General features: G+C 40.9%; 1 protein-coding gene across 1 annotated transcript in view; it reads right to left on the bottom strand.

Annotated features, from left to right (window-relative positions):
- LOC110393233 (immunoglobulin kappa light chain) overlaps positions 6,179 to 13,066 on the bottom strand; it is a 41,667-nt gene continuing 34,779 nt past the window's right edge. The window contains exons 4-6 of the mRNA XM_021385865.1: positions 11,087 to 11,380; positions 9,867 to 9,938; positions 6,179 to 9,283 (exon numbers count right to left, since the gene is read on the bottom strand). Of these exons, the coding sequence (XP_021241540.1) occupies positions 9,135 to 9,283; positions 9,867 to 9,938; positions 11,087 to 11,380 (515 nt within the window). The 3' untranslated portion in view covers positions 6,179 to 9,134. The remainder of the gene's footprint in view (positions 9,284 to 9,866; positions 9,939 to 11,086; positions 11,381 to 13,066) is intronic.

Here is a 13,066-nt window from a genome sequence, read left to right on the forward strand (position 1 = left end):
ACCCAGGGTAATTAAAGCGTGAATGCAAATTATTTTTATTAAGTAAAGCATTCTTAAAGCTTTAATTAAAGGTATTGAAGCAAATAAGATAATTATTTACATTTTTTTGAATGCAAGGTGTATGGCAGGAGGTACAGCAGGGAGATAGCTCATTCCTAGTGCAGTAGGCACTGTCTTTGAACAGGCCACACTTACCTGAATGGTCTGAATGCTGTGCAGGCTGAAGCTTCTGCCCGAGGCCTTCTTTTGAGCCATCTGGTGGGTGGCTGTGGAATGTCTCCGTAAGGGGCTGCTCCTCTGCACCTAGAGCACTTTTCTTGTCCTGGGAGGTGATGGAGCAATACCTCCAAAAGGTGGGCAGAGCTGTCCTCCTCCTGCAAACATTAAAGGGCTGTGTACTGATGGGTAAGGGTCTTAGTTTTATCTAATGGAGGACCGTGAACTTTCAGTGTCTGGTTGTGGTGTGGACGCTTAAATACAGACTAATCTTCACAAGAAGAGCTGATATTAGAATAGAAGAGATTTAGGTAGCGACCAGTTTCTCCCTCTTCTTGCTGTCTGCTTTAGTCCTTTACCCTTGGCCGAGGGTTTTTGTCACACATGCTCTGTTTATACTCTGCTTTGCGTTCCTGTTTTCTCCAATGCTTTTGTCAAGCTTGGGAAGAGAAGGAAGACCTGGACCTGAAAGAACTGCTTAGTAGAGGGCAGAGGGAAAATCTAAATGAGATTATTTCCCACAGGTGTTCTATTGGCCAGCTTGGAGGCAGTGTTCTTGACTGTCTTGTCCACAACGTGCTGGGAAAGTCCTGCTAGATGGTGAGTTTCTCTCTAGGGAAGGCATTAAATTTCACATAAAGCACTAAATTCCCCTAAACCCTTCTGGGGGATTTGGGAAAACCCTTCAAACTCAGGTGCTTGATACAGTTGTTAATTAAGGTTGCTCATTTTGGTGGAGTTGTTCTTACACCCAGTAAGGAGAGACTGTAGTTACTTAATAGCTTCCTCTACAAAAGGAAGAGAAGAAGAAAATATATTCTACAGCCACATTCAGAAAAAGCTGACCCAGAAGCTAGGAGATCGGAGAATCCGGGACGGTGAGCAGTGGAGGATGTCCTGGCCTCTTCTCGCAGAGGGCCCCAGGCTTACAGCCCGCTGCTGCCGTAGCCTCGACACCCGCACCCACACGCCTCGACTGTAGCAAGGTTTGCTGCCCACCCGGTCTGTCAGCAGAGGGCACTCTCCTTCTAGGTCAGCAATGAGGAGTAAGCTGAAACAAAGCTCGGATTTCAGGAGGGAGCAGCTGGCCTTCACACTTCAGCCTTTGGTACGCGCACGGTTTGAAAAGCTGTTAGTGAGGTGGTGCAAAGGTTGGTAGCAGAAATGAGTGGTGTGAACACAGTGAGAAAGGACTTGTGCAAGCACCAGGAAGCACTGCTGAACAAAGGGTTAAAATGACCTGTGTAGGTGAGGGGCTGTCCCCAGCGGTGAGAATTGAGACCACAGCGCTGATGGCTTGTCAGCAGGAGGCCCTGCACTCTGGAAGGCCAGTCTGCTGTGACTGAAGGAAATGGGACACGCAAGTGTTGTTTATTACGTTCTACCTGAAGTCAATGGGAGTGCCCTTCAGAAAAGAAATCTCCTCCATTTTTCCTGTACATCTCACATTCTGCCGCACAGGAATTGCTTCTTTCCCATGTGCATTTGTAGCCGAACACCATGCCCTGCAGTCCTGGGTGCTCCTTTCTCTGCAGGGCAGACGGGAGGGGGAGCTGGCCTCCTGCTGGTGGCTGTGACAAGTGAGACGTGGCAGCTCGAAAAACAGCAGCAGCTGAGGATGCTGCATTCTTTTCTGGTCCTGTCCTAGCTCGAAACTGGTTATACACTATCAAGTTCCCTTCCTTTGGGTGAGAGAGACTGGTGGATGGCACTGTGCTCTCTCACCTTTGGAGTGACTACCAAACACCGAAGGTAGTTTTTGCTATCTTGTATTGTGCAGGTATAAATGTTGGTGATATTTTTTCCCAGCTTAATTGCTGCCTTAAAACCTGCTAAGTGATGACATTATCTCATGCTTTAGGATGTTCAGCCCAAAGAGAAGCTGCTTCTCTGGCTGCAGCTTGGAAGGCACTGCTTACCTGCCTTCTGAAACTTGGCAGCCCCTTGCTTTCTGTCCTGGTGTTTCAGAGTGATTGCTGAAATATGCTGAAAGACCCTTGGCTGAAGAAGGGATTTTTGTTCCTGCCAAGCCTTTTTCTTTTTTTTTTCGTTCCCAGGAAGCATCTTCAGCTGTTGCCCTGCACTTCACCTTCTCTGTGAAGGTGAGCAGGTCTGTTCTGTATCTACTAGGGACTGGAGTGTAAAAGCTTTCTAAAGCAGAGTTAGGAGTCGATAACACGGGGAGAAAGCTTGCAGTGCTTTAACATGGTGAGTGATGGCTCCATGTGCGGGTGAGAAAGCAGGACAGCAGAGAGCATCATGCTGTGCTATACTGGTGCACTGCAAATCAACACAGGAGATGCTTAGGAGGAGAAAACTTTGATTAGCTGAATACAGGTCATCAGCAATGCATCCTGATCACTGGGTTGTAAAGTTGTCAGTCTTTCCTATACAGAGATTTCTAAAACCTTATGTGCTGATGTGACCCCTTGGAGATAAGTGAGTTAAAAATGCACTTACAATTCAAATGGAAAATGTGTTCTAGTTAAATGTAATAGAGGATCTACGATCTGCTTTGATGGCTAGTGGATTGAGGAATGCCGGTGGAAACAAGGTGCTCCTGCTAAAAATGTGGATTCAAACTGCTTTTTCAATACCGTAACATAAGCTGTTAATATTCTCACATGGAGGTCCAGTCTTTCACTGTGGGTGTAATGATCAAGACTGAAGATGCAGGAAGTTTTAAGTCTCTCTGCTCACTCTGGAAGCGTGCTCCTTTTTTTCCTCTGCTTGTGACCATATTTGAAAACAGTAATGGCTGGTGTTTCTGACTCCCCCTCTTTCTACTCCTTCCCTCCCTTTCTGCCCACATGAGTGAGTTGAAAGGGAAGGTTTAGTAGGTTGATGCTGTGTCTGTCAGTTACCGTGTCTCAGAGTGCTAGGAGTCACCAACCTTGCCTGGAGCTCAGGGAGCTGCCACTAGAGCCTCAGTGATAGCTCACATCCTTCCTTTCCGTTAGCTTGCCCCAGCTGTCGAGCAAGCTGTGAAACAGTTAATTTCTACCATTATTTTATAGTTGGAGCCTCAAAATGAGCAGCAGTTTTGCTGCTCCAGGAAAGATGAGGAAAAGTCTCCTCGAAATGACTCATATATCCAGCCACCCTCCTGCAAAGCCCTACCTTCTGCAGGAGCCATCTCTGGCACCTGGCCCTGTGCACTCCTGAACTTTCCTAAGGGCTTAGATCACGAAGGGGCAAGGAGAAGACAACAGAAGGAGCTGTTTAGTTCGTGGCTTAGAATGAGACAACCTCTTTCCAGAATGCTTGTTACAAAAAATGATTGATTTTGTAAAGCAACAATTCTGGCTGCTTCCAAAAGGGCTTCTGAAGATGGCTTCCAAAGGAGAAGGCTGCAGTAAGTGGGAAAAACTGCTTGCCAGGGAGCAAACATGGAGTTGATTATCCCAAGTGTGTCATAGTGAAACTGAAAGCCCTTGCTGACAGAATCTGTTGTGGGGAATGGAATTTCAGCAATAATCCTCGTGAGGTCTTTTTGGATTTGATAATTAAAAACCTTCCAGGTGAAACATCTGAAAATATGCTGTCCAGCCTAAAAGAAAAAGACAGTAATCTGGGGGGAATGCTTGATTTGAAATGCCTGCGATTTCTTTCAGCAGAGTTAGTAACACTCCTTCTTACCGTTTAGGATCTGAAGAAGACTCCAGAGAAAAACAAATGTGAGCACCTTTGTGTAGAACTCCAATTTTCCTGGAAATATGTACGTTTTTTATTTGTAGCTCCATCCCAAAATTATTTGACTAGTAGACTAGTTCTTGTGAGTTCATCATCTTTGAACCTGCCGCAGGAAGTCCTGCTGGGTTCTGGCTGCTGAGGGCCTGAGTTGGGCTCACCTACCTCTGAATTCTGTCTAATTCAAGTGCAGGGGCTGAAGTAGCTCTCCTGGAGCACGATGAAAAAAGCTCAGGATGAAATGGGATCATAGAATAACTTGAGTTGGAAGGAACCCGTAAGAATTATTGAGTGCAACACCTGGCTCCACACAGGACCACCAAAAGCTTGGACCATAGGCTGGTCTCCATCATTTCTTCACTGGCTATCCTGGAAAGACGATGGCGGAGAAATTTCTCTGGAGAGGGGAATGCAGAAGTTCCAGGAAGAGATTTATTTTTACTTTAGTTCTAGGACAAAGCTACTCATCTTGAAGATCACCTGGACAAAACTACTTAAGTCTTTACCCTTCTCATTCTGTTTAATACCACAAGAGTGTTACCCTCTACCAATGGTGTCTTAAGATTTTCGTGGTGTGCTTCAGTTAAATATGAGAGTTGATTTTCTTATTTTTGAAATGACTTTATTTTCAGGACTATCTTGCATTCACTTTACCACAAATGGCAAAGCTCCAGCTAAATGAGGAATTAAACCTCAAGAAGCTGAAGCTTCTGATTTGAGGTCTTTTGATCCCCTTTAAGAATGGTGGATGTAGAAGAAATTATTCATTAGAAAGTAAAGGGAATGGTTCCCCTGTACTGCAGTACCTCACAAGGGTATATCTGGTTGACATATGCATATTAGATTGTCTCCCAACTGGCGTGAAAGTATTTGTCCATGATGCATACCTGAAGTTATCTTCCAAATCACTAAGTAATTACTGGAAAGTGGTGCACTTAGTTAAGAGACTGGTAAAATAACAAAACTTCTCTATGGTGGAAGCATACTTAGCGATTGTTGAGACTCAGTAGCTAAAACTTGTCAATTGATTGTTGTTGTCATTTGATCTATTTCCCTTTAGGTGCAGAGGAACAAACTCTTGAACTGTTCTGAGGTTTTTTATCTGCTCAGTGCTTGTGAGTGTGTGCTGGTGCCCCAACTGTTTCGAAATCTCAGAATGATTAGTCTGCTCTTGGGATCTCCTTTAAAATTTGTGTTGGTAACTGGTATCAACAGAAATCAGTTGTTGCCAGGCTACTGTAATCCTTATGCAGATCTTTCTCCTTTGCAACTAAAAGTGGGAGGAATACGTGGGTTTCTTTCCTTATCACCTATTCTAGGGCATTTTAACAGATGAGAAATCAATATTCTCAACCATGCAAATTCTGGTACAATATAGGATGCAAAGTGCTTCTAGCAAGATAAAGAAAACAGTGGAAATCCCTTTCCACAAATAAATTCATCTGCTCATTAGTCCTTTGTGTTTAAGAAATGTGTGTTCCATTCTGTCTTCTTTTCACCAGATTGACTGTAATCATTTTTTCGGTACTTTCATTAATTTTGCAACCATGACAGAAGCACAGCAGCTGTAATGCTCATACTTGTAGGAGCTTGAAATCACTGAAAATCTGTTGTGATAAGACATTCATTTGAGAAGATGTGTCTTTCAAGCATTAAGAAAGTCCTGACAGCAGAAGTTTACACTTAGATGGCATCTAACTCTGGCATGCATACATGATAAATAAGAATGGAAGTCCTGCAGACTTCCTGCAGCACCCATGTTTTTGCAGCAGTGGTAGCCCTTACATGTGGATATCACAAGCACACAGTTAGACCAACATGTGTAGTGAACGATAAGTTTCACTATTTTTTTACATGTTAAAGGAGGCATGTGGTTTTATCACTTTGTATTTCCATCACTGAGGTTTAGAAATATACTGTGGTAAAAGACAGGACGTCTGTGGTCTAACTGTCCTCAGCTTATCACCCATTTTCATCGCAGCCCACCTCCTCTGAACTGGTTGTGACTGGTTCAGTTTACAGGTTTTTTCCACTAAACAACCCAAACTTCCTGCTATTAGCCCCCCCCTGCACCCCACGCCTGAAAACATCTACTTGTCCTCCTGTTTGGGCTAAATAAATAAGAATAGAAATGTGTTATGAGCAGTATATGCTTGTATAAATACACTACAGGGGCATGTGAGCTGTTGCAAATATAAGACTTGCAGCTATGTACTTGAGAAACCCCATAACCTGTGAGGTAAGAGCTATTCTCAACATCATTCAGCATTGCTTATAGGCAGGATTCTTTATTCAAAAAGATAAAAGGTGTTTTCTCTCTACTTTATGGTACAGCATCTTTTGGTTTTGTATATGAGAGGGCGCAAGTGGATTTGAGGACAGTTTTAGTAAAAGCAGTCTTGATTCACTGAAGCAATCAAGTGTTTTTCTAGCCTGATGGACTAGCAGGGATAACGGTGAGGGAGGCCTGGACAGTGATATTAATTATGCTACTCAAATCTACAGTAAGTGCCCCCAAATACTTTTATTACTGTTTTATTTCACTTCTATTGGAATCAAGACTTTGCAAATAATAACACAGGATATCAGCTTGTTTTCAAAAAGAGTTTGAGTATAGATTATGGAATCCCAGAATCTTAAAGATTGGAAGGGATCTCTGGAGATCATCTATTCCAACCCCCTGCTAAAGCAGATTCCCTAGAGTAGATTACACAGGAAGGCACCCGAGAAGGTCTTGAATATCTCCAGAGGAGACTCCACAACATCTCTAGGCAGCCTGTTACTGTCAAAGTAAAGAAGTCATGTTCCATCTGAACATGAGAAGTGTGTTCCAGTTTGTACCCATTGCCCCGTGTCCAATCATTGTGCATCACCAAAAAGAACCTGGCTCCATCCACTTGAATCACTTTAGATATTTATAGGCAGTGATGAGATTCTCCCCCTCAGTGTTCTCTTCTCCAGGCTCAACAGTCCCAGGTTTCTCAGTCTTTCCTCATAAGGAAGATGCTCCAGGACCCTAATAATCTTCACAGTCCCTGGCTGGACTCTCTCTAGAAGTACCCTGTCTGTCTTGAACTGGGGAGACCAGAACTGGACACAGTACCCCAGATGTGGCCTCACCAGGACAGAGCAGAGGAGGAGGAGAACCTCTCTTGACCTGCTGGCCACTCTCTTTTTAACAAACTCATTGGCCTTCTTGGCCGCAAGGACACACTTCTTACTCAACCTGTTGTCCACCTGTATACTTAGGTCTTTTTCTGCAGAAAGAACAGTTTGTGCTTGACTGTCCCTTCTATTTTATTCCCATCCTCATTCATTTGTTGCAAACTTTGCACAATTAAATTGTCTTTCCCTTCATCATCTATCACCCTTGTCTTTTGTCATTCTGCTGCCTTATCAGTAAGTTCGTATTTATAGAGACCTAGCGCTGTATCTTTATTTTCCTTTTCAGTGATTTGCTTGTGACAGATACCTTCTCTAATCTAAAGGTAAATATACTCCTCCTTCAAGAACAGAAGTTTTGTTTCCCTGCTCCTCTTCTAGACATCACCCAGAGCCATGCTCTTACTAAAGGTTCACACACAAAGACTCTGTAAACAAATGTAATGTGCCATGACAAGGATCCTGTGTTGGTGCAGCTGGTTGAACCATCTCTTTTGAGCCCAGTCTGTCTTTACTTTATTCCCTGAAATGACTTTGACTCTCAAGCTGATGCCTGCAAAGTATGTCTGAATACAGCTGAAAGATAATGACATTCCATCAGGTTTTGTGAATATTCAAGCTAGGGCAGTGCTGAAATAGCTCAGCTAGGAGAGTGTTAGACTGAAGATCTAAGGGTCCCTGGTCTTGAATGTCAGCAGCGGTTTTCGGGTACTTTTGAGGGTTCCAGTTCTGGGCTCGCCAGTACGAGACAGACATGGCGTGGAGGTCCTGGAGAAAGCCCAGAAAAGAGCCAGGAAAGATAATCAAGAGACTGGAGTATCCCTCGTGAGGAGAGGCTAAGAGATTTGCTACTGGTTGCCTTGGAAGTACTCAAAAGACATCTGACCATAGTCTTGAGCAACCTGCTCTAGGCAGCCCTTCTTGAGCAGGGATGGAAGACAGGCCCATTGTAACAACATGTTGTTTCTCCCCAGCTTTGCTGTTCAGTAGATAAGGTTTAATGGGGTAACTTTTATTTTTCTATGTAAAACTGTGTCCCCATTTAAAAATGTGATAGGCAAAAAAGAAATGGATGGTTTTAAGGATCCTTCGTTCTCCAAGGAATTCATATGAACATGGAAAATAACCAAGTTTTCAAGACACCGTGGTACAGTCTGTAGGACAAATAGAGGTCTCACAAATGCATCTCAGGGAAAGTTTTTATTGCTCTACATCATTACAGGTTTGGTGCAGGCATTCATCTCCAGACTTGTGGCACTAGCCCTAAATTTGCACAACTTGGAGATGAAGAGTTCGAAGTATATCATCTGAGAATTTTTCCTGTACTGTGAGAACACTTCCTTTACTGAAGCATCAGATTTAAGGTTTTGCTCAGTTTGAAATGATTTCTCTAAACAAGGTGATAATTGCAATCGTTTTGTACCTTTAAAGACATGATACGCATGTTTTCAGTTTGTGCAGCAGTGCTGGCCTGTGGCCTGGCGAATTTCTTAAATTTCTGTAGGTATGCACCTTAGAATTGCTTTTATGTTTATCTAACTTGCTACAAAGCTATCTTTGCTTTTAAAAAATCATGTCTAGTTGAATCTTTTAAAGCATATATCACTTCAGAATATTCAAGTCCTGATTTGATGAAGTTGCAATAAATCATTGAAAGTAAACAATGAGTATCTGTGTGTTTACAGCAGTAGAATGCTCCTAATTAATCCTTAAATGCAATGATAAAATACACGTGTTTTATGTTTTCAAAGTTCCATTACACCTCTACGCTTATGCATGCAAAAATACTTTGAGCAGGAGGACCTTCCTCCCCTTGCATTACAGAGTTCCTACTAAAAGCCAAGCTATGTAAACTTACATAGCTTTTGCTCACCTCCACCTCAGTTCAATACTCAGAAAAAATCAGGAAAACAGTAGCAGTAAAGCACAGCAAACCCTATATGCCTGCTCTCCTGGGATTTTTTTGTTGTTTTTGTATCTAGCACAGAAAGCAGGGGAGTCTGTGTGGATAATTATACAGCAAAGCAAACTGAAGACAATTTTTTAAACCTTTCTAAAGCCAGTACTTATGTTTTCTTTCCTGAGGGTTTAGCTGCACTCCTCGTTCTGTACTTGAAGAAGAAGAAGAGTACGATGACATAGTACATGGAGCTTTTCAGAAGCAGAACAACGTACACCAATTGCGCTGCCTTGTGCGTCAACTGATCTGTAACAACTGTAAGGCAGAAAAGTCTTGTTGAACATCAGTATTGTACAACCTCCTAAAAAAAAAAAAACCAGGTAGAACCAGGGCTGTGTAGTACATCTATGTGGGCTGCACTGTTCCTGAGCTGGCTATAGATAGGCAGATTTCTTAGTGCTAGTCTGGCTGCCAGGTTATCATTCCCTGCAATGCAAGAGCTTCTGACTCTTCCATCACCAATAACACAGTGTTTGCCGGAATCATTTTGCATCAGTTTTTTGACACAGTTGCCCACAATATTTCCTAAATCCTCATTCAATCTAAAGGAAAGTTTTTTTGTCTAAAGTGCCGGGCAGTTGCTAGTCTGAAGGAGCATCAGCTGAAATGTTGTGCGTTTAACTGTGCCGAGTATTTAAAGCAGTGGCACTTAGTGCAGCCTGATAATCGAGTACAGGAGCCCAAACAACATCTGCAGCAAGCTAACAAAGCCCAGTGAAAGAGGGCCCCTATTTGTACTCCACAACATGTTCATTCAGAGAAGCACAGAAGCCTTTTTAAGTTTCAGACCCCAGAATTTAACACGTTGCTTTCCCCTATTTTAATTCATTGTCATTACCTCTGTTAAAAACTGTGCTGTTTCCAGATTGCGTGCCACAGTCCTGCTCCTGAGGAGGTGTCTCTGGGGAAGCTAATGGAAAGAGAGTTTAAATGACAAAATTGGGCTTTTCTTTAATTTTAACAAAGATTAACAAATAAATATAAGAAGAGCAACAGTGATGTGGAAGTTAGTTATAAAAAAATTAGGATGTTCAAGACCTGCCTGTAGATTAGTTGTTTGCCAGTAGGATTCTATTGCAGAGGGAATTGAAGGAGACAAATATGCATACAGAAGCAAAGGAGTGTTTGTTGCCTTAACTAGGGGCTTTGTCTATGCCCTTTTGTGAGTGTGCCTGTCAGACAGTTTCTTGGCAGCAGCTCTTTTATTTCCAAGCCGAAGTCAATCTGAGCACCCGGTTGTCACTGAAGTGGCTGGAGTCTGCTTGCCTTGGGAACATGGTATTACCACAAATGTGGCAGAATTCAGATCAGAAGGGACTCAATAATTTTGTTATTTAAAAGTTGCTCAACACTGAAGAAAAATCTTGAGAAGAGTATGATCTAATGTTTCCTCTAGGAAAATGATTTAAACTGTTTGTAGGTTTAAAATATTTATTTTAGATTGCTTTTTTTTTTTTCCTCTGAAGTTGTATTGTCTTTCAGATTTTTCTTTACATAATCAGTTTTCCAGCCATTAAATGATATGTCTTTTTTTTTTTATGTGGTTATTACCTCACTGTCACCAGACGATAAGTAAGTAACATATTTGAACTTTGATCTAAATACCCATCAGCCTTATTATCAGCCTTATTTTAAGTCCTTCATTTATTATAGCCATGACTAATGTCAGAGGGATTTATGCCTCTGACATTTATAGCTGCAGCATGTAACACTGTTTTGAAGAAATTCTGCGTACTCCCAAGTAACAGCCCCACGTCAGTGCAGACCTTTTGGCGCAATGCTACTTTACACCTGGTAACACTAAAGAACTACTCTTTCCCTGGTCCAAAGGGACCTTCACTTGGCAAACTCAGCCCAGATTGATTTTTCTCCTGGGAAACCTTTTGAATGTTTCTACTGATGAGAACTTCAGTTATTGCACCTAGGAACACAGAAGCTTTCAGGAATAGTAACACATACAGCGTTATTTCTGGAATTATACTGAAAAATAAAAATAAATGAAAAAAGGTAAATGAAGACATAATAGGTAGAATAAAAATTTCAAAATGCAGTATTTACCTTGTGTGGACAGTGAATCCTCTTTACTTTCATGCTCATAATTGCAAAAATATTTCTTGTTTTTGCTCTCCAATGGTACAGATAACCAGGAGCTGACTGAGTACTTATCCTCATTTGGAGACTTCCAGACATCTCCTTTCACTACATTCTCTGTTACCTCCTTTTTTGCTTCATCGGTCCATTTCACCCGAATAACTTCTGGGTAGAATTTCTCAATAAGACAAACATACACCAGTTGGTTTTTGTGTTCCTTCTGCAGGATTTCAAAATTCTTCGGTTCAGAATTTCCTTTGTCTAGATTTTTTTTTTTTGAGGGAAAAAAAAATAACAGAATGAAGAGTTGGAATATTGATAGTGTACAGCAGCAAATTATGGGTACTCAGAGACAAAATGTTTCTTCACTTCTCAACAAACACTTTAGCTCTCCAGTTTGTTATGAAGTACTTAGGATGGGAATAGCAATGGCTCATGTACATAATAAATTTTAGGTAATAGGATGAATGGATTACAACTCTTGCTATCCTTTATGGAAAAATAAGCTTTCATTTGAGATGACTGTACTTGACATTCAGACACGGTTTATATTAAAGGTTATTTCAGTGAACCCAAATAGCAGATTCTGATTTCCAGTCAAAAACAGTTACAAGACTCTTATGAATAACTGGGAATAGAAAATAGGACTTTCAACCTTGTTTTTAAATATGTTATTTCATAGAGAACTAAAATGAATGAGTATAGTACAGCAAATCAATCAGAAAAGTAGAAGACTCACTTAAAATAGTCTAAACTCACTGTTTATATAACATGTAGACTCTTCCGAGTCCAGAGAATGTTTGATATAAGCTTTCATACTCTGTCATGTGCATGGCAAAACATTACTTAAATTCTCAATTGTTCATCGGACTCTAATCTCTAGATAGCTTTGCTCATGATTCTCCTCAAGCAGCACATCTGATAGAGAAAGAAGTCAAGTTTTTTTCAGTGTACATTAAAAATGATCTCACAAAAGATTTCCTGATTAAATTTTGTCTTGTTAGTCAATGTTGTTGAATATATTCATAACTACTCTCCCTTGAAGCTGAGTCAGAAAATACTAGGGAACTGCAGGACAGCCTATATCCCATGGCCTTCCACGCAGAACTGCTGTCAAACAGAGTGTGTCTGCATAGGTCATAGACAATTATTAAATAATAGCAATAGTTCCAGAAAGAGCTGTGTTCATTTATTTATTTGAGAACAGAAATTTGTAGTGCTTTATAACATTTATGTAAAAATAGCTACATGGTAATTTTGTCTACAAAATTTTAAAACTGGACCCCTACATTTCAGATCTTTGCAGTTTTATGTCCCCATTATAAAGCCAACAATACACTGCTAATTAATGAGCATTTACTGAACATAATTAATTCCTTTAAATGTGATATTCATTCTGTGATTTTTGGAAAAAAACAGAAAACAAAACAGGAAATGGTAATAAACATTTTTTCTTTTCTTTTCAGAAAGTTCTATGTGTTAGATCTATGTAAAGATCTTGGTAAAACCAGAAAAATGCAACCACGAAATGCTCGGGATGTGGGAGGTTGACAGTGTTGTTCCTTTAATAGTGGGCTTGTGGGAACGTTTCAACTAACACAACTGAAAAGGAAAAAAACCCACAAAGCTAAAGTGGAAGAACATGCAATATCCAAATAATTTTTCTACATTAAAATAGCATAGCTATTTTAATAGCTACCAGGGTTCTAGAAGGTGATATACTTTATGAAACCTGCTTGATATTAGCTTACTTGAATATATTTTAATAAAAAGTGATCCGTTTCCACAATCTAACTGCAGCTAATTTCCATTTCATTTGCCCATCTGGAATAAAACTTGTTAGGAGGAGTCCAAACCAGCCCAATTTTGTCTGTACAAAGAAAATTTTTTTGATATTATCAAAATAAATTTAGTGTTTGTCTCCTTATACAACCTTCTCCCACTAGA

The sequence above is a fragment of the Numida meleagris genome, chromosome 2 (genome assembly GCF_002078875.1).
Source record: "Numida meleagris isolate 19003 breed g44 Domestic line chromosome 2, NumMel1.0, whole genome shotgun sequence".
NCBI classification, from domain to species: domain Eukaryota; kingdom Metazoa; phylum Chordata; class Aves; order Galliformes; family Numididae; genus Numida; species Numida meleagris.